Genomic DNA, 27,985 nt, shown 5'->3' on the forward strand with positions numbered 1-27,985 from the left:
GATATGAGGCTGTGAGTCTCTGTGCATTGTGTGTGTATGTGGGCGTAAGCACATCTAAACTGTCAGCATGACACTACGTGGGAGTTCTGATAGACGGGTGAGTGCCTTTTTCATACTCAAAGACAGATGTGTGTGTGTGTGTGTGTGTGTGTGTGTGTGTGTAACCTGGCATGTGAGTGTGTCAAAATGAGCAAAACTATGAACAAAATGACAGCAAAGGGTTGGTCCGGATTGTAAAGAGAGACGAGCATGATTGTAAGCGCGTGTGGTTGATGATTCAGGAGGAATTGGGACAGCGGAACATGAGCAACGTGTATCGAAGGAGCAGCAGTTTTAATATAAAGTCACACATTTTGTCGCTCGAGTCAATACGGATGGCGTAAATGTTTGTGTGCCCTCAACTGTCTCTCTGCGTCAGCGCTTGCAGTTCGGCAGTCTGGAGGGAATGCTGGAGGAAGACATTTTTGCGACTGTAGCTATGCAGAGACAGAGGGCCTCGAGGTGGTTGCCCCAAACGACCTGTAAACGCGGAGGAAGAGGAGGAGGAGGAGGAGTCGGAGGACGCCGGGGAAGGAGTCGGAGGCAGAGGGGAGGCTCGGACGGGCGATGAGATGCTGGGGGAGGGGCTCCCTCTGCTTGCGAGACTGTGGAGGCTCGATGAGACGCTGGTCCCGACTGCACGAGGGATATGGCTCGGGGGATGGTGCTCCCCACCTCCACCTCCTCCTCCTCCTCCTCCTCCTCCTCCTCCTCCTCGCCTTGCTCCACCTGACAGATTCACTCCACCTCCTCCTGGAGTTAAGGACTCAGAAGAGGAGGACACCCCCTCAGGCCACCTGGAGGACAGAGATGGAATTGCGCTGTGTTTAGCGGCCGCCGAACCGGAGCCTGGGCATTGATTTGGACTGGGGCCCATGGGTGACACTTGAAGCTGGGCTGGAGTAGCAAGTGAGGCTTGGGCTGACGCTGCAGAAGTGGCACAGGACAAGTTGGAGGGGGCCGGAGCCAGATTGGGAGCAGGGTTACGGGCCGTGGAATGTGCCAAGACGCCCTGGCAGTAGCGCTCCTCCCTGGCAGCGTGTCGTTCAGAGGCAGGAGGGCGGCCGTGCAGAGATGGATAGTGGTGGGGGAGGTGCTGATTACAGAGGTCCCCTCCGAGTGCTGCCCCCACTCCCCGCACTACCCTTCGGTCCCTTGAAGCCAGGCTGCTGCTGCCTAGTCCTGACCACCGGCCTGGATGACTGGTCTGAAAGAGAAGAAGAGAGACAGAAACAGGAAGAAACACATGTTAAAGAGACTGTACCATTTACCCTGCCTGCTGCTTGTGTGATGTGGACTGAACTGAGAGGAAAAGAGAGCGTGGGTGTGTGAGAGAGAGAGAGAGAGAGAGAGAGAGAGAGAGAGAGACAAAAGGAGAGACAGGCGGCATGGGAGAGAGCACTGTTGAGTGTTCACTATAGATTGTTAATTTGGTTGACATTTGGAGAACGAGCTGTGGGCTCCTGCAGCTTGTTCTAATTGTTTCCAAACCAAACGGAACCCTGCTCACTAAAGAACACACACACACACACACACACACACACACGACAGCGTGACGTACACATGTACTGAGACGTGCGCTCAAGGTATGCACAAGGCCCTACTCACACAGCAATGGGATCTCACTCTCCCTTAACGCACACACACACACACACACACACATGCGCACACACACACACACACACACACAGGGGAAGATGGCAGAAACGGAAGCCACCTGTTCTCTTTCACACTCCACTGCACCCCCTTATGCAAGATATCTCATCACTGTCCCCTTCCCACACACACACACACACACACACACACACACACACACACACACACACACACACACACACACACCAGGACCAAGTATGCAATGTTCAATAAAGTTGCACAATCTCTTCCGACGCCGAACCTCATGGAAGAGTAAGCTGAGTAGACTTTTCCGACACGATGTCTGTGTGTGTGTCTTCTTGCGTGTGCTGTGCCAATGTGTGAGCGTGTGTCTGTGTAATTGTATATCTGCACATACTGTATGCAACATGCGTGTCAATATGGACATCTGTGGGCATCCATGCATACATGTATTTAGACGCTTTCATGTGTATGAATGTGATCCCGTTTCCATGTGTTTGTGCATGAACATTTATATTACATTTGTTTTTAAATGTAATTACTTTGTCAAGGGTGTCAACAGAAATTCGGTGCGAGAGGTAGAAATGTAATTATCCAGAACACAGCGAACTGAATAAATACAGTATAACAGTAGCAATGCCAATTCAATGAAACGTTTTCTATTCATAAGACTTTCAACCTGAAATCACATTAAAGCAGCGAAGGGAGAGAGTGAAAGTGGGGGGGATGACAAAGAAACTGGAACACAGACTTTGTGCGTTACAAATGATGCTCACTGGACACAGAACTGATGAAACAAAACACTGAAATGAGGAGTTATTTGATTTAGCTAGAGACACATGATTGCTGATCCTTCATCCTCAACTTCTGTAATTGGACTCCTCCTTCCGTCTGTACGACACGTCTAACATGATGCAACGCTGCTCGTATGTGTTGCACTTTATAAACACCTTTTTGGGTTTTGTGTTATACACTGAGCATCCCGGATAGTGTCAGACTGATGATTTGGCTCAGTACTGTCTATTAAAGGACAAATTAAGGTATTAGCTGTAATTTAAGTACATGTTGGGTCTAAAAATTTAAAAAAAATCCAAACCCTTTTTGGACACACCTTTATTGAGTAATTGGACAGACATATTTAATAATGTAGTATATTTCATGTAGAGTGTAACACTAATTATATTATGTGGTTTGCCAATTCTGTTGGTGCAATGGCTTGTGAAAGTTTCCAGCCCCTGAACACTGCCAGACTTTTAATATATTTTTTTTCTTTCTGCATTTCAAAGTATGAAAGGATTCTATGAGGATTTAGATGTGACTGTGTTGGCCTCTAATTTAGTCTGAGGCGGCATGGAGTACAGGTTGGGGTAAATATGATAAGTAAAAAACATCCCAAGAACAGCAGAAAAAAAAGTGAACAGGGTAAATCTTGCTTTGAACCTTTCTGAGAAAAAAAAAAAAGATTGTCTTACTTTTAAAGATACAGTAGAGGGAATGTCTTGTAGTTAGTTTATTTCAATAATTTATTCATTTTAATCTCTCATGGCAAACACAAACGTGATATACAGTTCAAATGCTGACTACAAAAGACTGCTACATGTGTTAATAAAAACCTGTCCATGCTGTGCGTCTCTGATGCTTGTATTCCCCCCACCTACAGTACACACAAAACAGTTCCTGCTTATTTCATTATTGGTATATCTTAAAAAAAAAAAAAATCTGAATTACAGCCAAACAATCTGCTCTTCAAAAGCTCAGTCTCTATGTCCTTTTATGTCCCAAAAAGAAAAAGAAAAAAAAAGAACCACCACAGCATTCTGCCAAAACATCAAACAGTGTGTCGTTGTCTATGCAGCTTACTTAAAGAGCTCGGGGAGTGTGTCTCTGCTTTCTAATGGGCACTAATGGGTGCATAAACACTACAAGACTTCTTGCAGATTGCTTGATCTAATTAAGAGGAGTGAGAATTTCCATTGCAGCCAAATTTTCTACATAGGGGCGCTGTGAAAAAAAACATAAGGCTATTGCCACGGTGTTGAATATCTACTACGGTGGTGTAGGTTTATGTGGGATGGCTTAATTAGGACTTAATCTCTACTGTAGTGTTTTTCCGCCCTCAGACATTCGAGAAAACAACAGAAGGTAAAGCGAGAGCAGTAAGATACAAATTGGCAGACAACTTTGAAAGAAATAATTACCGGGCACAGTACAAAGAGTTGGTTGTAGAAACATATGTTCTGTATCAAAGGGGCATTGCTGATCCAAGTTTGGAGGGAGGCGAGAAAAAAAGAAAAAAAAAATCATCAAATGAATCAAGCGTAGGCATCGACGACGATGATACAGGGGACATGGGAGACATGGGGGACAGGGGAACCCCGCCCAGGGGAACCCCTACTCTACCCAATACAAACTTGAAAGTAGCAGAGGACTTTTATTTTGCATAACCACTAGAATGAAACTAGACTCACAGACGCAACAATGCCTCTGGCAAAGATGGGGCCGTGTGCAATCTCAAAAGCAAGGGGTGCAATCTTCCGTAAAAAAACGGAAACAAGAAGCACTGTTGAGCCTCTGCGTTGACAGTGCAGGTACAGGGTGCTGCTGCAGGAGTCCTGGGAGAGGACTGGAGTAGACATAAGTTAACGCCAGGGCGGAACTTAGTCTGTCAACTATACTGCAGTATTAGTGCCACTGTTAGAAAGATGCGTTAATATGAGATTTAGAGAATGGCGTCATAATAGAATAAGTAGCTTTTTACAGTCTATGTGTCCCCCTCGCTCATAGCGGGCCCGGGTGACGCAGCATAGCAGACAGCTAGCAGACAGCTAGCAGCAAGCAAACTGCAACTGCATCCAGCTGTCACTCAAAGCGTCCACGCCCTTAATTAAGCCTGCATATAATTTAAACGGTAAATGTATACATAACTCTGCCCCGCATCCGATGAACCAAGATGACTCGCTTTTGAAGCCAGCCTCAAGTGGGCATTTGATGATCCGCTGTTTTTGGCACTCCTGCATTGTACCGGAGTGGACTGCCAAGATGATAAATGAATACATTAATAAACAGGTGACACGATTAGTGCCTCTGACTATAGTTTAAATTGAACGTCCATCTTTGGTTGTCCATAATGACAAGTGAAAGCTGTTGATATAATTGCTCGTCCATCTCGAGTAGTACTGGTGCATTCTAAATATAGATACAGGCATGACGGGACGGTGCTGACTGAAGGATCTAATTTACAGTTATAGTTAGGATTTCTTAAGTTAAGATATGATAGGAGGTCTCATATGGGATAGAATACAGCCATGAGGTTAGGAATTGGTTCTGTAATAGATTTTAAAAATTATGTTCAGATAGGACAAACAGTTTGGCCATCTTTCTGTGTCTGTCTGATGGGATACTACCTCATCCGCAGAGGAATAACGTAATACACAGCAGACTTTAAGACAGGTAGTATTTTTTTGACTTTATAATCAAATCGTGACTTTTATCCTTGTAATATCATGACTTCTTTTCTTGATTATGACGTGAATAACCCCCCAGGGGCCCCGAAACATACACCCTTGAGTCAAAAGAGAGGAGTAAACAAATTCAGGAAACCTGAACTGGGATAAAAAAAAAAAATGAGAAGCTGGTGAGAGGCTGATTAAATACGAAGATAAAGACAAATTTGTACAACATTAGAAGAGACAGCAAGGCGCAGAAAAAAAGAGAGCCGGTCTGATTTACAAACGCAGGTGTCCTTAAGTACACGCTCTGCGGCAAGCAGGCTGCCTCTTCTCCCGTCACAGAACGGCCTGTGTGTGTGTGTGTGTGTGTGTGTGTGTGTGTGTGTGTGTGTGTGTGTGTGTGTGTGTGTGTGTGTGTGAAAACACTTTGGAGTCTCTCTCTCTCTCACACACACACACACACACACACACACACACACACACACACACACACACACACACACACACACACACACACACACACACACGGGTAAATCAGAGAGATTTAAGGGGGCCTCTCCGACAAACTTATTTTTATTGGGCAGTGAAGAACACAGCAATGTGGTAATGGCTAAGTTTGCATAAAAGAGATCCGTAAAACCCTAAAACATCCCTCTACAACGATTGCTATTGCCTGTCAATGTCATTTTGTACTGGCGGACGAGAGAGGGTGGAGGATTTATTTCCTGATTTCTTTTTCTCCCCTCAAACAAACTAAAACTAACTAATTATAGCAAACAGAAGAAACTGCAGCAAAGTGTAAGACAGGCCCAAAAGTTTCTTCACAGTGAGATTAGAGAGGTAAAAGTTTGTAAATGTGAATTCTTTATTTTCTTTGACACCCACATGCTTTGTGAACAAAGTAATCCTGTGGTTCTTTAAAAGTGTGAAGCGCCAGGGTGCTCAGAGCGGATACAATAACAGCTCAGTACAGCCACACAGATGGTATCTAAAATCCTATTGAGACTGTAACCAGATACATTTCCCAATCGTGATGTGTGAGCCCAAACTCATCCCGTCTACCTTTATCTTAACAGACAGACATTTATATTTGTTTGACCATGTATGCCCAGGGTGACAGGATGGTAGAGTTGGCAAGGTGCAAAAACTCTACCAAAAGGTAAAAAACAATCTTTTTAAGTGAAAAGGCAGAAGACTGTACTGTACCTCAAGCTCATTTGGAGAAACCTTCAAACAAAAAAAATTAGAATGTGCTTCAAGTGCTGTACATTGGTTTGCATTGGAATAATAGAAAGAAGCAAAACAAGCCCAAAGATATGACGTCAACCTTTAGCTCTTAGCCCAGGAAGTATCATTGAATATTCACGGGCAAGGTTTTTACAGCTGTCTCCCACTTCAACTAAAGGCAATTTGCAGGATACACCTGCAACAAACAAGGAGTAAAAACTGCAGCCTGAGTCTGCTGTCTCAAGGACAAAGCATACCTTTACTTTGAACTGGAAGGTTTTCATCAATACACGAGCCCCTTAGGAAGTGAGTCTTGTGCACAGCCGGTAGCAGCATCCTTGCTTCTCCCTCCCTCTCTCCTTCTTGACTTTGTTGCAGTCTTCCATCTTTAGCTCCCTTCTATTCCCTACCTCTCCTCACTAGTTCCCTATACGGCTCTACCAATTTTCTGACTGCTGTCTCACTGCCCAGCTCACCAGTCTCTCAGATTTGTAAGTGAAATTCAACTTATGTGGTGTGGTAGAGGAGAGCACATTAAAATTCAGGAAATACAGTAGCAATAAATCTTCTACCGGTCAGGATAGTAATTTCACCAAAGTAGGAACAGGGGAGGACAGGACAAAACAAGTAAATAAAGTTAGGGGTCAGACTTAATGCTGTGAATTACTAGCCTGGTCAAGAAGTGCAGGAAAGGACACAAAAAAACAAGACTGAGACAAAAGAATATTGCATATCGGTATGCTTATTGTTGTAATCAACTTATTTATCTCTCAGTTAAGCAAAACGATGTGGGCTACTTGTAATTCAGCATATTTGTTCTTCTTTTCAGTCAACGCTAATAGGAATCTGCTTTGACTGTGTGGGTATATTCATTTCAGGTTGCCTATGTTAACAATAAGCAGGTTGATCTCTTTCAGACTAATCAGGAGCCTCGTTAAAATAATGCTGAATATGTGGGTTTAGGAAGTCCAGCAGGCACAGGACCGGTCTCACATTTACTTTGTCCCCCTGACCGCCTTTCTCCTCTCATCTCTCACCTTCTCCAACACTCTGTCCCCTTCTTCACTTATTCTTCGTTATGTAACTTGATGCTTAAGGATGCCAGCAGCAGGAAGGGCTGAATACACACTGACAGCTGGAGGATTGATGGTACACTACTGTAGTCTGGAGACCATATAGACAGAAAGAGAAAGAGGAGGAGGAAGGGAAGTTTTTTTCTCTTAGTATTTTTGGTGGTGACAGTTAGGGTTGGGGTGGGGGTGGAGCTGAGCTGATGAAAAAAGACGAAGCGGACCAAAGTTGAGTTTACGTCACTCCAGCTGTCAATCCAGCCCACACTGCAGCAAACTGCCAAGCAGCTGGCTTATTGTCACATCCTGGACCTTCCTGCTGGAGGAGGCACACACTGAGAGGCAGGACACTAATGTGATGCACTGCACAGCTAATGGGCTCACAAAGCTCCCAATCTTCAATGCTGTCACTGCACTACAACAAAATTATTGACATTAGGCTGATAATATATTGAATAACTGCAGCCAAACACAGTAACCTGCTGCAACCCACCAGGATCAAACAGGGTTGTGCGTGTCTGTAACTCGATAAATATTTAGACTTACAATACCTCAGACAGGGCATCTCCACTGCATATCAATGTGGCCGAGGGCCTGAATATATAACAATGTCTGAGACTGAGTCATCTCTTGCCTATTTCACTACAAAGACATTCGGAAAGAAAACAAACTTATTTACAGCAGTAGCCTGGGGGAAGAGTTGCAAATATTATAACCATGTATACAGCACATAAACTATCACATGCACTCCCAGATGTTTAAACACACACTTGGTCAAGAGGACTCTACTTTCATCTGGTGAAGGTTACTGTAAGACCTTGAGGGGCATATTAACCACTGCTGCTAAATTGATGCCTCTGTGATATGTAAGATCTCCCAACAGCTTTGTGATGATAAGAACCGGATATGTTAATGTTGCTGCACAAACTATTTTATGTAGCTGTTTGAAAGACAAAGAATTTAGATTCATACACACATCGCAGCCCTGTTCTCTGCTAAGCACCTGGGGAGAGCAGGACCGCTGTGGCAAATACTGTATAATCACAATGCAAATTAGTCCACCGTGTCCTCTGATGACTTTTTATGACTTTTGGAGCGGCAAGTCAAAATAGTCGCTTTTAAAAGAACTAGACACTGAAATTACGCATGAATGGACACGAAGAATGGAACCACCTGGGGTCATGAGCTCACTTTTGGAAAACTAAACAAGGAAGAAAAGCCACGTAGCTCTTGCTGGAGGTATTTGATGCCACTACAGACAGCTTAAAAGCAACAAGACTAATCGGGAATTTTGAGCTATTTTTGTTTGCCTGCATGTAGCTGCTGTTGATAGTCACTGTGTGTATATTGCAGGCACACAACCGATTGACAGCTGATTACACGTTGCCGAGCAACAGCAAGATGCTTCTGCTTGATAAAACTCCTCAATGCAACTTGGACCCCAGCTGCAGGGTTCGGGATTATCGCAGTTCACCTTAGTTTTGAGGCGTCCAATGTGATCATCGCCCAAGACTGGAGTGGCTGAACTTGGGCCTCATCAGTGATTCTTAGTCACTACTTGTGATTGTCGATGTTGAGAAGTGTGTGGCCCCTGGACTTCCAATTGGCTGGAAGTTTTGAACGTTATACTATGCTGTGGCCAGGAAGCCTAATGAGGTTTCTTGAGCAGCTCTGATGGGCATAGATGCTGGGAGTCTGGCATCGCTCATCAACCACCATCCCCAACAGGTCTGAGTGTGCACGCACATACACATGTGCCTGTATGCGTGCGTGTGTGCGTGTGTGTGTGTAATCATGGCAAAATTCATCGACCACCGGCCTGTGCCAATATGCTTGGTGAACATTGCCCAGAACCACAAGCAAGAAAAGCTCAGTGGGAAAAGGAAGGTGAGTAAACGAGTAAAGATGAGGGAAGGAAATAAGAGAAGATGGAGGGAGAGATGGGAGAGCGAAGTAGAGTAAAGGAGAGGACAAAGATGTGAGAGGAGGAAAAGTGGGATAAAATAAAAAGTAACATAACAAGGAGAAAAGAGTGGGTCAAATAAATAAAAGGGAGGGGTTGACACATAGGTAATGGTGAGGTAAAAAAAGAAAGAAAAAGAGAAGGATGGGTGAGAGTAACAACGGGGGACAAAGTGGGAGTAAAAGGTGACAGCACAGACCCAACGATACAGAAGATGAAAGAGAGAGATAATTAGAAAGCTAGAGTCGGGGATGAAGAAAAGTGTGAGACGTATCATCAATGAAAGGGAAAGAAAGAGAAACTGTTGGAGTCCTTTCGATGGAAAGCTGCACAGTGCAGAGGGACATGAACTACTCGGGGTTACAATGTACGTGTGTCAACAGCACACACTTCAAGGGCCCCATTGGTATCCAAAGAAAGACTTGGCTTCATTTCCTGACAATGAAGGCTCGGTGTGCGTACGCCAACCTCTTTGTGGGTGTAACACTAATGAAGGTTTTGTGTACCAACAGCACAACTCCTATTTTAAAGGATTGCTCGGAATTAAATGTCTGTCACGTGCTACTGCTCATTCTGGCTCAATGGGATTGTCTGCCTGATTTAATTCCTAATTTAAGTAATAAAAACACAATTATCTACAACACAATTACCCATTAAGCTTCTAACATCTATGTATCCATGTCACCCTGAACATAAAAACACCTATTGCAATCCAGTATTCGTCTTTGCTGTTGAATCCCCATATCCATGCTTGGATCTTTTATATACGTCTAGTTACACCATTTTTGCAGTTCTCCCCCATTTCTTTGTTTCATTCTTTTTTTTTATTGTGACTCAAGTTTATATATGCAACACATACAATATCAGCGGCTCTACTGTCTTTTAAAATGAAGGAGATGCTGGTTCTCAAGATTGTGACTTTTCTCAAAGAACGCTGTCATGCCAAATCTGCTTTTCCTATCCAAAGACATGCAGGTCAGGTCAAATGGAAACTCTACATGGTCTGTAGGGGTGAATGTGTCTGTCCATGTGTGTTAGTCCTGTGATACCATGTGAAATCTACCTCTAACCCCATGTGTGCAGGGAGACTATCCATACTGCCGCATCAATGAGAAGGTTGAGTGGTTTAATTCATGATTAGAGGGATGTTTTACTGTTACACCGCACACAGAAACCCCTCATGATTTTAGCTTCACACAAGCACACCAGGCGGACTTCCCCTCCTTGTGCCCTTCAACTGTAACTGGATTGATTGCTGCACCTGACTGCTCCCCCAGGTGTCGACATGGTCACCACTGGAGCTGTCTAATTATTGCAGAACCTGTGATCTATGCTCAGCATTACTCTCCGTCTAATATATTCCTGTGAGCTGTCACTAATGCTCACCATGTGCATACCCCTCTCCCCTTCGCTCCTTCAGTAACACGGACAGCGCGGTAGATTTATCAATAAATAGAAAATTAGGGGAGCTGCCTCTGTGATCTGTCATCTAGTGGATTCACAAGCATTGTCTAGAGTGGCTGACATCCGCCTCGCTGGAACTCGTGCAAACCTCAGTCGGATAGATAATCAACGAGTGAGGTAGACCAGACTAACATATTCAACTACACTCTCTGTGATAGTAGGGCACAACATATATGGCAGGTTAACAAGGGGGAGGCATTTTGGTCATTTTCCTAACGAGGGGGTTGGCATCCCCCGTTTTATCGCCGACTGCATAAAAGTGACAAAGCAGACACACACACACACACACACACACACGCGAATGCAGGAGTCCAGCTCCCACATTCCCTTCCCCTCTCTCTGTCACTCTCTCGCTAAACACAATAACAGCAAGCGCCGCGTCACTCAGTCCGACAACTGTGCTACTATAATGCGTAAAGTTTGTGGGTTGGGTTTGAGTGGCTGTTTAACGCATGTTTTTGAGGGTTGGACAGTGTGGCTATTACGCACTTTCAGAAATGTCCCCAAAGTACATAAGTTACCCTACACTATAACTTCTATCTGAACTTCAATTATGTCGACAGTGAGGCTGGGAAGTATATTGATATAATATAAAATTGTAATACGGCATAAGTGTTGACTTTTCCTGGTTTTAAAGGCTACATTACAGGTTATTTTCTGAACTTACCAGACCGTTCTAGCTATTACTTGACTTTACCCACCTAATCATTATTACTGATGATCATCTATCAAAAATATAATTTTCCAAATATTTTGCGAAAGCACCAATGGTCAACCCTACAATATCGTCGCAATATGAGGTAGTTGGTAAAAAATACTGTGATATTTGATTTCCTCCATATCGTCCAGCCCTAGTTGACCATATTGTTCACGAGGGTTGTCCTCATAACACCATTCATTCCCTTGGCTTTACATTCATGGTCCAGCTGAGACCTGGCAGTATACCTGGAATTATTCCACCTTAATCAGGCTACCACTGTTGGCGGGCTGCCCCGTCCACCAGTCTCACCCTCCAGGCTGCGGGGGTGGGAAAGCTGTTCTGTCCCGCTCTATGCCCAGGGCTTCCACTGGAGCCCTTAAATTGCAGCATGCATGCCCATTAATCACTGACTTCTGCACGTCCAAACACTTTATTGCACTTCTCTGTAACTTCTCTTAACTTTCAAACTTAAACTGTGGTTATTCCACATCTCTCCATCTGTTTCAAAACTGTGCTCATAAGTCTTGTTTTGGCTCACAACGAGACATGACAGAAAAAGAACTAAACATGTTATTTTGTTTAGACTTACTGTCACCATCCAGCCATGCACAATCTTTCCAGTCTCATAAGAATCATCTCAAGGACTGCAAGTTTATACTCAAAATGTCTTCTGACTGGAACACTTTAAGTGCATATTCTCATGGCTTCTGGAAAACATCAAAAAGAAACATCCAACTTGTCCAAAACTCAAGATTTTTCCACTTCTGTTGTTTCCCCTGCACCCATCCTCCCAAAACGTCTAGGATTTGAGGAGTTCTAGGATTCTGCTACTCACATACCTCCTGTATTCTCCTTCCACGACTCCAACCTACTCAATGCTCTCTGCCTCCTTTCCACCCCTACCTCCACAACCTACAAATCTGTCATTTGGTCTTCATTCACTATGCAACACAATGCACTGAGTATCCACAATTATACCCAATAAAATATTTAATGGATTTGAAGACTGTAATACTAACAAACTATTTTGTGAGGTCGTCACTCAGTTTTCAGTTTTATGAGAGGGACCGTTTTCTGACTCAGAGGCTGTGAGTTAGTAGAGTCCTCTCAGTGTGTCACGTTTGCAAACGTTTACTCTGCGCTATAATATACCTGCTAGTTTTCATGTGATCAGCAATGAAATGTTGTGGCCAAACAAATATGAGTCTTTAAGACAACAATATAGTAAAGGGGCGTGACATCTTGAATTGGATAGGATAGACTGGCAGCAAGGAAAACAATGTAGATTGTGGTTACGTGGAGTGAGGACTGTCAAGAGAGATACATCATGTGGGAGAGCTCAGGAAATGTGCCGGTAGTGGTGCTTGAGTGTGACCGTAAAACATCTTCACACAGACACATACATCTACATATATCGGATGTGTGTGTGTGTGTGTGTGTGTGTGTGTGTGTGTGTGTGTGTGTGTGAGAGCAGTGGGATTTGTAACACAATGGTGAGCACTGATGGAGCATGAAGCTGATGGGAGCCGAAAGTATTTTTCTCTGCCTGTGTCAAAGCCACCCCAGACGCAGCTGCACACACACATGCATCGACTGATTACAAATACTCATACTGCAGCAAGTACACACACACACACACACACACACACACACACACACACACACGCATCGAAACCCTAGCACCAACCCTTACAGTCTCATTAACACACACCTACCCTCCTGTCAGTTGGCGCAGCTAATAAGCCGCTTTCACGTTTTCTCATCTTGCTGTGTGTGACAGCCCAGGAGAGCTGAAACAATACAGGAAATCTGAGAGGTGGGGGGTGTGGGAGAAAAACAAAGATTGAAAAATGAAGGATGAAGAGGAAAGTAGAAGTGAAGAGAATGAAATAAAGAGATTTTCCATCTGATATCTGGGAGGCCTGATATTAAAGTTGCAGCTGCCTGTTGTGTGTCATCACAATGAAAACAACTGACTGCCCTGCTGCACCCACACTCCACTCAACAAGACGGAGAGAAGACGAGAGAGACATTGTTCACCCATGATACATTTAAGCAGGATATTTAACACCAGCTGCTCAGGAGCACATGATTGCTGAAAAAGTTTGATTGTAGGGGATCCCAACATTTCCCTTTCTTCTTTCCTCTTTGGCCTGAATGGTGAAGGTATTTCTACTTTACCTGCAGTTAATATCGCCACTAATCAAAACTTTTTAGCTATACAGTAGCATACATCTTTCTTTTCTTTTTTACATCTTTGTTGCATACAAATGAACAAGTTGTTTTTGGTGTCCATTTGCAAGCCGCTATCCGTGGTGCTGAATTATTGAATCAACATACTGGAAGGCTATAAGTTACATTGAGTAGCCACAAAAGGGATGCCAATTTGCAAAGCCTCAATGTAACACCTGGAGATACAATTTGAACATTGTGTGACCCCCAAGCTCCTGTTTGTTGGTCAGATGATCATTCACACCATAGTCAATGGCTTAAGAGTGAATGCCCTATCTTTCACTTGACCTAGTGCAGGGGTCAGCAACCTTTCCTATCCAAAGAGCCATTTTGCCCTTTTTTACACCAAAACAAAATTGTCTGGAGCCGCAAAAGCTATTTCATATCACAGCTTCTGAAGTTATATTATATATACAAAACAACTATAGTTTGTTGTATTTATGAAATTATAGAACAAGGATAAAGACGATGTTTGACATTGTATTGCTATTTTACCTGTTTACAACTATCAAACAAAAAATAGTCATTTGTCGGCTACATTGAGATCCATTAAAAGCACAAATATGCTAATCTTAAATAATGTCTATATATGTGGTAGAGGGTTTGCCCTGTAACCATAAGGTAGCAGGTTCAATACCTGTCCTCCTCATGCTAGTTTTACATTTTAAACACATATCTTTTGCTTCGTTTACACTGAGCGTCCTCACTACGCTGGACATTACATGCTTTGTTGTTTGCTAATTTCTCGCCACATATCAAGCATACAGATGAGCCAGCGTCGTTGGCGGTGAAAGCAAATTAATACGTCTACACAGAATTAAAAGCTCTCCGTGACTTTTTTTGAAATTGATTTATCCGTTGATAGTTCAGCGAGGGCGGGGCTCTGAATCACGAGTAGCCACCTGCAGGGAAAGAGGCTTGACAGCTACGTAACAGGATGTGATGCACATTTTAGTTAAATAAATATTTAAACATTTATTTTTATTTTCAGTGACCCAATATCACCTACAACTCCAAGATAAGAGGTGTTCCCTTAGAAAGTTTTTCCACTGGGCAAAAAAAAAGAATAAAATAAAAACGTCTATTTTTTTTGGGTCAAAGCCTCAGGGAGCCGCAACAGACGGGCTAAAGAGCCGCATGCGGCTCCGGAGCCGCGGGTTGCCGACCCCTGACCTAGTGCCTAAGGTGTTGATGCTGTTAATGGTTTTATGTGAAGCACTTTGAATCACCTTCTTGTTGAAATGTGCTATACAAATAAACTTTGCCTTGACTAAGGTAACCTCACACTGGCAAACTGGTTCTTTCTTTGGTGACCTTCTAAACAAAACGTTTCTTCTCGGGTGATGTTGGATTCACCTCTCCATTATGCATCCGTCAGTGTACCATGACAGGGAACACAATGCTTTTAAGGAGAATAAGATTAGCTGATTTGATTGGCTATGACTGTTGCCAACTCCCAACACACCGACAATTAATTCTGCCCAATTCAACTATTTCACATCTATGCCTCTGATGCATTAGCACCTTGGGTCATGACATTACAAAGTACCCGTTTGTCACAGCTAAGTGGGCATGTCCTGGGAGCTCACATTGTGAGACAGCATGAGTCTGCACCTTGATTCACAAAAACAAACAGGCCCCGTTTGGTCAGTCAGCTCCAGACAAGTGACCATTTGCACAGGCAATAAATACGAGGGACAATGTCAACAGCTTTTATACCGCAGAGACAATTGCTTCAGAAGAAAGTAGTTTCACGGAAAGCTGTTCAAGGTGAAGTCTGTGGAGATCAACAGTTACAGGGACATTCTGGTCAGGAATATTTTTAAAATAGTTTAAGAGTTGTAAAAAACAATAATACAATTCCTTTCACCTCCATTGAAATGTGGCAGCAAAAACAGATGTCATAAAACCTTTCACAAATAAAACCCAAAGCACCTGCATAGATACCAGAATAGGAAAAGAGGATGGAAAAGTAAAGGTGATCCAGTTCTGAATTGCTTAATGCATCTGAATTCTTTATCGAATCTTTTTAGGTATTTTGTTTGGTGGGGATTGAAGACATGACTTAGCAACAAGAACATTCATTAAATCTGCTGTGTGACATTCATTAATCCTGTCCTGACTCATCTTCCTTTTGCTGAAAGGGAAGACAGTGTTTGCTCCTCACTGATGGGCTAAAGTAAAAAAATCACAGTAGAAACTATGTTAATTCTTCTTTGATTAAATACAAGAAGAAGAAGGATATATTACTACCTTTACGAGAGATGCAAAGACCACATTACTACGAACAAGCATCCACAAACACACATAGACCTGTCCGTGACTCTTTGATTGTGTCAGATGATTCAGAGCAGCCAAACACTGGCACACAACAAAAAATTGAACCACTGAAGGAAGAAAAAATGTGGTCACGCTATCATCAGTGTAAATCATTAAATGCAGTCATCTTTATGAACAAAGATTCATGGTAGAATTCTGTGTTTATTAACACAAGCTCTACCATGATAAGCTGGGCAGAATTGCCCTTGCACAGCTTCTGGAAAGAATCCAGAAAGAAATCATTTTTCCAAATGAGACACATTTTCCAAATGAGGTTGGACACGGAAAATGAGTTTGCAAAAGTTATTTTGTTCTAATTATGTTTTAATGAACTATTTTTGTTCTGAATAATTGAATCTTTTCTCATATAAAAAGGCACAGAGATCATTAGCCTACATTCTACATTGGTATTGTCATTGTTTCTTCACTGTGTCCCATTTCCAGCCTTGTTATCGGCAGATACATTAAAAGGCAGTATTTAAATCACTGCTTATTGCATAGCAGTTAGGGTGGCCACAGACCACCCAAGCTCAAAATTATCTGCAGAGCCACAGTCCAGCCGCTGCAAATACAAGTCAGAGATAAATAAGAGCTAAAAAATACTCCAATACCTAGGAATCCCAAATTGTGCTCTATTTATCCAAATGTGAGAATAGAGAATAACATTTTAACTCATTATTGGCTGTCTCAAAAAGAGTCAATCCCACTCGGTTTGGAAATAGAATGCAACTTTATCTGAGCAGAAGTCAAGCAGTCAGAATACATTGTTTAACAAATCTCCGTGACACTGGAAAATCTGTCATTAGTTTTTAAAAAAAAAACGATTTATGACACGTAGAATTCAAAATGTACAATAAATGACCCTTCATGTTATTATACTGGATGACTCACATATACAATGAAGCAGCTACATGTCAAATCACTAAGAGGGGCACGTAGAGGAGAGGACAGAGAGGAAAAAAAGATCACTGTCCTTCAAGGCCACTACGGGAGGGGGGGGGGGGTTCTATCAACTGTCACTCCTGGTATGCATGGGGAATGTGCTGCATACGAAGCGGTGTGAGCATCTGTCCAAGCGTGCACACATAGGTTCGTGTGAGTGTGGCTACATTGTGTGTTATCAGTGAGAGCAGAAAGTGTCATGTGTCATGTCTCATATCTCAAGGCACCTGAGGGCCTTGAGAATCCGGCACTGACTATCCATCTGCCTGTCTCTCTCCCTACTCGGAGAAACAGCAACAAAGAGAACATGGAATGAGGAAGGAGGCAAAGGGACAGCACAAAGAGTGGACAATAAAGGACATGAAAGAGTAGGTTTATGTGCATGCAACAGTATTGATGTGAGAGAAAGAAGTGAGAAAAGGATGGAAAGAAAAGATTAATTCTATGATGAATTATTCTCATTGTATCCCTAAAAAGCGCTTAGGAAAGAAAAGTGTGGGAACTGGAAGAATACACAAAGACACCCACTGACACACACAATCAAAACAGAGACACAAAGGTTTATGTAGCACCGTTCAAGAAAGTTCATTAACTTCCTCTGAAGTTCTGCCGATAGGGACAGAGGAACAGAAAAATCACAGCCAACATTTCTCCTGAGGTCGACCGCCTCTCATCTTAGGAGGTCATTAAATATAATAACAATTTTGCGTCGCAAAGTCTCAGTCTTGTTATCTTTCAAGAAAACAAACTAGAATCACATTACATTTTTGATGTCCTGGAGTTTAAAAAATAAAAAACAATCTGGTATCTAAAGGCATACATGGCCCATAGCACAAACCAAAACTATTTCCCACACTCACACCAACACAAGAAACACTCAGACACGTGCAAACTTCTCTGACAGATATTGTGAGTGGCCCTCTGCCTGATTATTTTTGTTTGCATAGATGGAGATTGTTTAATCCCATAAGGTCCTGTGTATACGTGCACACAAATTGTACCAGAGGTGCTGGAAGGCAGGCATTGTTCCCTTTGTGCTACAGCTGCAGTTCACCATACAGTCAGAGTGCACTTCCCAAAGTATAAAACAATTCTTTAAACTAATTAAACAAGAATGAACATAGACTTGAATAGAATAAAACCATTTAGGGTTTTCTGACTTTCCAATATATTGCAGTTCAACTTTAACCACCCACACATGAACACACGGGCAATATTATTACTTACTTATATCAGCTGAGTAAGATTCTACATCCAAACTTTTTTCCTGGGACACATGAAACCAACAGAAAGAAAGAAACACCACAAGTGTGTGTGTGTGTGTGTGTGTGTGTGTGTGTGTGTGTGTGTGTGTGTGTGTGTGTGTGTGTGTGTGTGTGTTTAGGCATTGCCTTGCTCAGAGGGGGAAGACATAAGACACCCAGACAATTTCAGATTTTATGTTGTCATTGAATATTCATTTGCAATATTTGTCAGATAAATATTCCATCTCTGTGTTGTATGTAGTGTTAGTGTGTGTGTGTGTGTGTGTGTGTGTGTGTGTGTGTGTGTGTGTGTGTGTGTGTGTGTGTGTGTGTGTGACTAGTATTTTGCCTTTAGGCCATCCGGAATGTGCAGATTCCAAAAGAATAGCTCATCAATATTCATATGAGTTTATGCTTTCATTAATGTTGCAGCAAATTGTCTCAGATCAAACTCACAGCTTGTATCTACGTCCACACTAGTGTATCTCACAGACAGAGAGAGAGAGAGAGAGAGAGAGAGAGAGAGAGAGAGAGAGAGAGAGAGAGAGAGAGGGGGGGGGGGGGAGAGAGGGAGAGTTATCAGAGGGGGATAAAGAAGGAGAGAACAAAGTGAGGGCTAGAGCTGCTACAGATGGCCCTATGCTTCTAGGAGATGAAAAGGAGACTTTGAAAACAGAAGGGAAAAGATCATACAGATGAGGGGAGAAGGAGAGGGAGGGGAAAAGGAGGAGGTCAAGAGAAGAAAATAAAAGACAGGAAGAGAGACTGAGTGGGAAGGAGGAGGAAGAGAAGAGAGTAAAGTTCTAAAGGTATCTGTCCTACTTTGGTATGACTAATGAACCCAAAGTGTCCTGAATCTGTCCTGAATCACCGCAGGCCCAGATAGACCACCCTGCGCTCAGAGTGTGTATGTGTTTCCTCTTGCGTGTGTATGTGAGCGTGTGGGACATCTTGATGTGGGCTTGATTTAATATGCTCTCTACTGTATATTGAAGCTGTGTGTGTGTGTGTGTGATCTCAATGCCCTGCATGTGTTTAATGAACCCCTGTCGCTTCGAGTCATCTGGCTTCATACCAATATGTGCAAATGGCACGCACGCGCACACACACACACACACACACACACGCACGCACGCACGCACGCACGCACGCACGCACATGCGCATGCACGCGCGCGCACACACACATCATTTGACATAAACTTGTTGTATGACCTACACGGGTAAATTAATGCCCGGGGTGCCAAACACACATTAATTGCAACACAAATAGCAGGATCATGCAATGTCCAGGGAAAGAAGACACACATACAAACCCACAGCACAAGTAATGACTGAAGGCTCCCGTTGCATAATGGAGATAATACAACCAGAAGCTGCCAGCTTCCAAGTCAAAATCTCATATCAGCGTTTATGCGTCTGCATGTCCTTTAAATAAACAATCCCTCAGCGCCTTGACATGTTTCTGCATGTGTGTGTTCATGCTTCCTAATCTCTATCCTCTTGGCACTGCATGCATGATTAACCATGTTCAAAGGGGACGGCTATGAACTAATGAGAGTCATGTAATTGGTTTCCAAGTGCTAGATGGGGATATGTAGCTCAGAGAAAGAATTAGCAGAAGAAACAAATGGTCCTTGCCTGGTTTTCAAGTTTATGCAATGAATAAAGTATACGTAATAAATACATGTTATCCAAGACTTTTTCATATTTTGGTTCTACTATACGCCTTGGTTTAAAAAAAAAAAAAAAGATCAATTATGTGTAGGATTTGAAGAAAATGGGTTCTTTGCTGACATCTCACCAGTTGTTTTTCCACCAACTCAAGCACACCTGTTTTGATCATCTCTCTGCCTCTTTCTATACACACAGACATGACAGCACATTCTTATGAATTTGAATGCATGGAGCCGATATGTTCCCCTCTCTCCATTACACCCTCCATCATACTTCTCTTTCTATGTAAATATACAGTATAACTCCCATGGATTTTTCTCTGATTCTCAAAGATAAAGCTCGAGCTAATTGCTTCTTCTAGTTACTTGGAACATGGTATATGTTGTGTGAGTGTATGTCCCCAAGTGTATTTGACTGTATTGATGTGCACATGTTATGAGCTTTACAGCGACATGTTTACTGTAATGTGTGTAAGCGTCTGTTGGAGTAGAACGTTTTCTCATTTTGTGTTCTCCATCGACATGTTATTTTATGTTGCTCTAAAGCCTCATTGGGATGTTTGCTAGAGTTATTTAGCTGTTTGCCAAAGGAGGGAAGTGGGAAAATATCATTTTTGTTTCCCACTTCTAATTTCTACAAAACTATTCAATGTAACTCCTGGGGATGTCGGTGAGGTAGAGTGGAATGAAGAGGGTAATAATATGAATAGTTTTTTAAATTTTTTTGATTTCTTGCAACTCTTTAGGGCAATTTAAAATCTGTTACTTGCCTTAATGGACCTGACTACAACATAAATAGGAAAACCTCGGCATAAACACGTCAGACTGAGGAATAAAGTATCAAACAAATATCATCATGGAAGGAAGATGGGAGACAGACGCAACGTGTTGCAACAACAATGAAACGCGAGATCATGTCTTCCTAAAAAAAAATGAAAATCATAAATAAAATAAAAGCAAGTTTCATTTTTAAAATGCCAAAAAAAGGATTGGGGTTTCAAGGAGTATGTAGAGCAGTGTGGAGCTCTGATATGGGCCGCTCTTCAAAGGCAAATGGCCTTTCATCTCAGTCTGCACAGTCTCACAAGCATTTGTACACACACACACACACACACACACACACACACACACACACACACACACACACACACACACACACACAATATTCATCCCCTTTGGACTTTTCTGTGCGATCATGTTTACAAAACTTAAATCACAGAAGATGTAATTAGGCTTTTTTTGTTTTACACTGATTTAAAAATAAAAGATGATTTATACAAGTTCATTTCAATTAAGAACAAATAAAACACAAGATAGCTCATTGCATAAGTATTTGCTTATTCTGTGCTGAGGGTGGAGCAATGCTGGGGAATACTTTGTGCTCACCAAACTCCAAAATAATTAAAGGTGTAATTTTCAGTGTAACAGTTAACGGGAGAGTGAGTGCAATATCAATCAAGCCCAGTCTGTATGTACCCCACAGTCCTGAGAGAACATCTAATTAGCAACAATAATTGAAGGACCTTTAAATATGCTTATAAAAATCCCAGTGACGATAGGTTCCATTTTGGTGCATAACAACACTTTCTATCAGTTATTCCCGTCAGTCATCATTCCATCTATCACACTTAAACCGATCCACGTTCAACTCAAACTCTGTTTTTCTCTCAGACTGTCTTTTGATGACAACGACAACAACTAACAGACTGTTTTAACTTATTTTTTTTGTCTATCTTGATAGGGGTAATTTAATATTACATAACTGCTGGTACAAGTCTTGATCTGATATTTTCCTACATAATGCGGCTGCACAGGTTCAACGTTAACCGAGGTGAAAATGCATTCCACATCCCAGCTTGTTTCAAATGGTTCAAAGTGCATAGTATCGGTACCGAGAAAGGTTTCAGTCAAGAACTGTTGTTGAGGAAAGGTTTGGAGCCGCCCATCAACAGGAGTCCATCCGAGGCAGTAAACATGTGAAATATCGTGGTTGCTGAGGCCCGGTTGTGCTCAATTAACACCATGTTTATGCTAACTATTTATTAATTTGTGGTATTTGGTGAATTCTCTTGTGCACAAATAGTTATTATTGTTGTCAGCGCTGTAGATTGACAATAGCCACGTGGGATTAGTTTCATGGCCTTGTTGGTGTGGTGTTCAATTTACCAAGAAATTAAGTTCCAGTCTCTTGCTGCACTTGGGTCCTAACTGCATTCTTACATATTTAAGGCTACAAGTGAGGTCACAGTGATACTGAAGCCTATCTCAGTCTGAGGCAGAAGCCAGAAAAAGCTCTTGACAGATCTATTAATCTAACAAGTGGAGACACTCACGAAAGAAAATACTCATACGTCCATAGCTGGGTGATTTAGGCTGTCAAATTCAGATGGAAAGCACATCTTCGTACAATGGGAAGCAATCTACATGTGCAGAGAGTAAGTACCAGAGCCCACATGTTAAGTGCTACAACTACATTAAATGAACACTACATTATTCAGGAGCCTGAGAAGTCATGTAATAGTATATTATATAGCTTTTTTCCATGATCTGAAATTGTTGTAAAATCTTGCATGGCCCGGCTGTGGCAAGTATTTCTGAGGTCCTTCAGGTTAAATGCCCTGGAGAATATTACAAGCAGTGTATGCTTACGCTAAAGGGACTCTAATGTTTCTTTCCATTGGTGCCCATGGCAACTCTGAGATTTTCTGTCACTGTCCCAATTCTCAAGCTCCTTCTAAATATGTGTCCTAATTCTCTTCTATCCTGACAAAATGTGTGCCCTGAATTACCTACGCCGGTCTTGTTGCATTTCCAACAAATGCTCCTTGCGCTAATCTTTTTGTGTGTGTGGGAGTTAGTAAATGTGCCTGACAGGTGTAATCTTTTTACAGCCTCATGTCTTTTTATCATCAAAAAATAAACTAAAACATGAAATGCATTTGATATACATAACCAGTTGTCCACTTTACACATTATTACTTTTCTTTGATTGCTAAGATCGCTGCAATTATACCTATATATATTACTCATTTGAGGGCAAAGTGGTTAGCGGTTATTAATTTAGGTGGAGAATGAAGCTAGCATATTCCAGTTATCTGGCAGTCATGCCTTTTCTTTTTTACTAAGAATATCAGCGTTGATCTGGCCTTTTGAATCATTTTTCCACCATTCTCTAACAATGAAAAACTCATTAAAGTTGTCGAGGCCCATTTAGTAGATAGTTTAATTAGCTTGTCTGAAAGACCCACAGCCACCTCAATGTGACAAATATAGCTGCATTATACATTATACAGCTGCATTATACAAGATTAAGTAAGCTCAGTCATTGACACAGAGGTGTCTCATCCCCTCCATCGAAGAGGGTATAAATTTACCACAATTTCCCAAATTAAATTCAGTGTCGGGTACGGTCAGAGGCTGGAGATCGTCTCTGTACAGCGGAAGGTGACACATTGCAACAAAGCATCAAACACACAAAAACTGTTCCCAAATGAGCACTCGTTGGAGGGAAAGTTGCCGTGAGCAGACTCTAAATCTTCTGTCTCGTGTTGCTTTAGAACTCCAATACCGCAATGTTGTTGCATCAAAAAGAACACGGACTCCCAGATTACTGAGGACAGTCAGGGTCACACACACCAGAATGACTATGAGCAAACTAAGATTCAGGCAGATCAACATGACTCTTGGCAAAGCTAACAGAGGCTTCCAGATGCTTGGACAGGGCTGTAATTGAACAACCGTGGAGAGATGAAGTAATATGAATAACTGCAGTTGTCCTGAGTTATTGATTACTTAAACATTCATTTTGCCCAAGCCATACTTACGTTTACACAAACGTTTGAACCAAACAAAGAAGTAAATGGCAGTGTGTTACCAGAACTATGCTGCATGGCTGCACCAATGCTACACAATTAAGCCTGACAGAGAGAGTTAAAAAAGGAATAGGACAAGATAACTACCAGACCTCATCAATGAGTGAGAGTGGTGCAAAGCAGCTTGACATCAATTCTTTAACTGGAGCAACTACCTGTTTCAGGATCACTTAATGACTCTGAGTTTGACCCTCTTCTTAGATTTCATCTAGGGGAAAATAGGACAATAAACTACTAAAAGATCCAAAGGCTATCACGTCTTGAAATATATACACAAGCCTGTACGTATACACTCTATTAAATGTTGTACATAATCCTGTGGAAAAAAACATATCAAGTATGTCTGTTCATATCTCACTCTTGCACTCTATTTCCCAATTCTTTCTATTCCCCAATGTATTCTCCCCAGTGTGTGTGTCACAGTCTTTCACTCACATGTCACAGTCTTTCATGGGCTTGTTTCTAAGACATTTCATTCTTTATGTTCCACAAATAAGTGAGCGTGTGGGCGAATGTCTTGGTTGAGTGGGTGAGTATGTGGCCAAGAGCTAACATATATAGATGTATACATTTACGGTGGTTTCTTTCATTAGTTTGTTTGAAGGCAGACTTGTGTCTGCTTCAATGCAGTTGTCTAGGAGAGTGGTCTAGTACACTGTAATCTGAAAAAGCAAATTAAATAGTGTTCATTGTGAAGGATTTTCAAGTCTCTTAAATTAGATTTGCATACCAATACACGGAAAAGAATGTGTTGTCAAAAAATTCAAAAAACTCAATATGTAAAGATTTGTCATTTATACAATATAGGAGGTATACATTATTTGGAATAGGAGCAGCAACTAATGATCATTTTCCTCTTTGATTTGTTTTACTATACTTACTTACTATATTAACAGATTGATTGCATGTTCAGATTAAAATCAGAGAAGAGTGAAATATTCAGAATTCAGAGTTAAAGTTGACGTCTAAAAGATATCTGACCAGACGTCCATACCAATTGTATTGGAGAAGCAGGAATGTATTAGTGCATACGTGTCTGTTTGTGTGTGTATAAGCTTGAACCAGGGAGAAAAAAACAACACCTGGACGTGTAACAGCACAAGAGACTCTTAGGAGACTAAATGCTAACCTGTCTGTGCCTAGTATCCACACCGCCATCCCTCGTCTTCCCGTGACCCTGCTCATAAATGACAGCTTGACTGTCTTTTTCTTTCTCAAACTCTCACACTCATCTATCCATCCATCATTCCCCTTAGCCTTACCCTAATTAATACCCTTCCCCTACCTGCTTCGCTCTCACTCTCACTCTTCTCTCATCCATCTATCCATCATCTTTGCTGGCCTGCCCAGGTCATTACCCACTGTGATGATGGTTGTGTTGCTCTAATTAGCCTAATTATAGTTGTCAGTTATAACCTGGTCCTCTGCAGGGACCTTGTGATCCTACTGTGACCCGATCTGACCTTGGGCCATTGAGTGTGCGCATGTGAGTGATACTTCTGTGCCCATCGCTGACCTGCACTGCACTCATATTGAATCTTTCTCAGTCTTGGTACTATTTCTTTCTTTGTTTTTTTCATTTCTTTTTGTTCTCTCTTCTAACCATCTCTATTTGTTTTCATCACTGCTCCTTTTCTTCTTTTTTCTCCTACTTTCTACCGCACCTGTCACCTTGGCCTTGTGGTTAAAACAAAATACAACCTAATAGTACTTTTTTAGGCCTAGCAAATTCAGTTCTGCTTTGTTCCAAGTTGCTGTTATTGCTTCACATTTGATATGCTCTCTAACTTGATCTGTGATATTCTTTTCATTTTAAGCACCGTAGTGAATGCAAGTTGTGAATGTCAAGTTCAGTTTCATTGCATTGTATTCAATAAGGGGCTTTCAGGAAACGTAACACACCCACTGCAATCTATAGCAGAGACAACCAGCTCTTCAGCACTGATAGCCGTGAACAGCTGATTGCATTTATACAAGTACAAATTGGCTGCGTCCACATAATTTAATGGTTCATTTCGGTCATTAAATTGTTTTGTACTTGTTCACATATCTGCTTTGGACACATGCTAACATACCAGCACATGTGTGTGGCGAGCTTTCCTTACTATGACGACTGCTAGCAGGGTCAACATAACGTCAATAACATAAACATAAGCTAAAATCATTGCTCAGAAACAAACAAGACAGTGTGTCAAAGTGTTGTGACACGTTGGTGGTGGTAAATATGCCTCGTCTATGTTTTTGGTATTTTATCGTGAAAAGACAAGAGAGTAGTTTGTAAAAATAAAATGGCGTTGGTAATTGGGTGCACCTGGATTGTTCTGTGACAGGAATGTGCTGCAATTATGTAATAATAATGAATGAGAATAAATAAGTTGATTAAACTCCATCTCCAACCAGTAGATGTAATTAGACTAGATTAAAGCGAAATGCAATTATAGCAAGAATGACTGTGATTCAGTTTCCTAGCTGTTCAAGCCTTTCAGCCTAACAGCCACATGTGCGTTGCATATGAAGCAATCCGACACATGATGAACCGTTGTGGTTACATCGGTTATATTGTACACAACAAACACTGTATGAACAAAAATAACAAATCCAGTCAGATACAGACTGACTTCTTTCCTCTTGCCAGGACCCAGAGGTTTGCACTGTTCTTTGTGAGTACACTCTTTAAATAGAGTCTCTAATTAACACGGTCATTCACTACATTCAACAATGTTGACCAGATCTTTTTTTTCCTGTCTGCATGTTAAACCTTGAACTCTACACAGTTCTGCAAGTCAAACCGGTCTTCCATGACGCTCTATGCTAGTCCACGTGCTTTAAAAGTAGCCCCTAGCTGGCAGTTGCTTCACTAATCCTTCATGCTACATGCCATAATTATGATTAATGAAATGCTTTACCCACTTCCCACTGGCTCAGAGCGGTGTGTGTTTGTGAGGGGATTCATGTCCATATTAGCTTTTGGATGATGATATATGATGTGTTTATGTGATTTGTGCATGTAAACGTATGGGCGAGAGGGGAGGGCCCGTGTCTACGCTCTATCAATCTTTAAAAGAAGATTCCTTTCTCAGTGTCTTGAAATCTTTTTGCGTTTCTGTTTTCTTTCATTTTGCCTTTTATTTTATATTACTTGGCCTCAAACCCCCTGCAACCCCCCACCATCTCTCTATGTTTGGCCCTCCCTCGTTCTTTTTTCTCTGCGTGTGCTCCTCTTCAGACCCCCTCCATCCCTCTCTCTCTCTCCGAGGCATCTTTCTGCTCCCATGAAACAGATGTCCCTTCATTAATAAAGACCTGCTCTACCACAGCAACGAAGGAATGAGCAGGCGGGCACAAATGAGAGGGGGGTGAGCACAGAAGGATTATATTTAACATGTAAATATGCGTGTGTTAAGCTACAAACTAGAACACATTGGACTACATCACTAACCCACTCCCCTTTCTCTCCCAAATCGACTCACATGCAGGCCCATTGGCTGGCCCGCGACCAACTAGTCACTTCATTACCTTCAATATTCTTATTTAGAATTGGGCGTCTGGCTGCTACTGAATTTTAGCAAAGCATTTCCAAACCCCTGTAAGCGAAACAAAACACAAACTAGGGAATTATCAGTCTAAAATTGGAATATTGGGCTGAACAAGAATGTCCAGGATTGGAATGAATAACCAAATAGAGCGTACACCTGAGGCTGCAGCACAGCATGAATCCCTCATGCCCATGCAGGGAAGTGTACTGTAGCTAAAGGAAGTGCTTGGTTATTTCCAAGGAGAGTTTAAGTAGCTTCCTGTTGTGCTCTAAAGATAATCTCATGTCTTTTCCCCTTGAGATCCCACACACACCAGCTGCTCTCGCACACCAACACAAACTCTTCTTGAACATCAATACACATCTTGTCTCTGGCAAGCGCACACATGTTTGATAACACATGCACACCTCTCAATAACTGCCCATGAAATTATCTACATGCGCTGTCCCCGAATAGAGATGGATCAATCGATCTTTTTTTATTTATTTTTAAAACACTCACAGTATGTGATTTATCTTCATATGACCAAAGCCAATCAATCAGCCTGTGAACTGAGAAGAGGGGTGGGTGATGATGGGGAGTCGGGGAAACTGAGGGCTTCAAGGCCTACCACTCTCAACTTTTATCTCCCTCTGA

General features: G+C 42.0%; 1 protein-coding gene across 1 annotated transcript in view; it reads right to left on the bottom strand.

The window, feature by feature from the left end:
* Nucleotides 1-397: 397 nt before the first annotated feature.
* ccser1 (coiled-coil serine-rich protein 1) overlaps nucleotides 398-27,985 on the bottom strand; it is a gene marked incomplete at both ends in the record, with an annotated part of 104,828 nt that continues 77,240 nt past the window's right edge. The window contains one exon of the mRNA XM_079221709.1: nucleotides 398-1,246. Within this exon, the coding sequence (XP_079077835.1) occupies nucleotides 398-1,246 (849 nt within the window). The remainder of the gene's footprint in view (nucleotides 1,247-27,985) is intronic.

Source organism: Taurulus bubalis, assembly GCF_910589615.1.
Source record: "Taurulus bubalis genome assembly, chromosome: 8".
In the NCBI taxonomy this organism is placed as follows: domain Eukaryota; kingdom Metazoa; phylum Chordata; class Actinopteri; order Perciformes; family Cottidae; genus Taurulus; species Taurulus bubalis.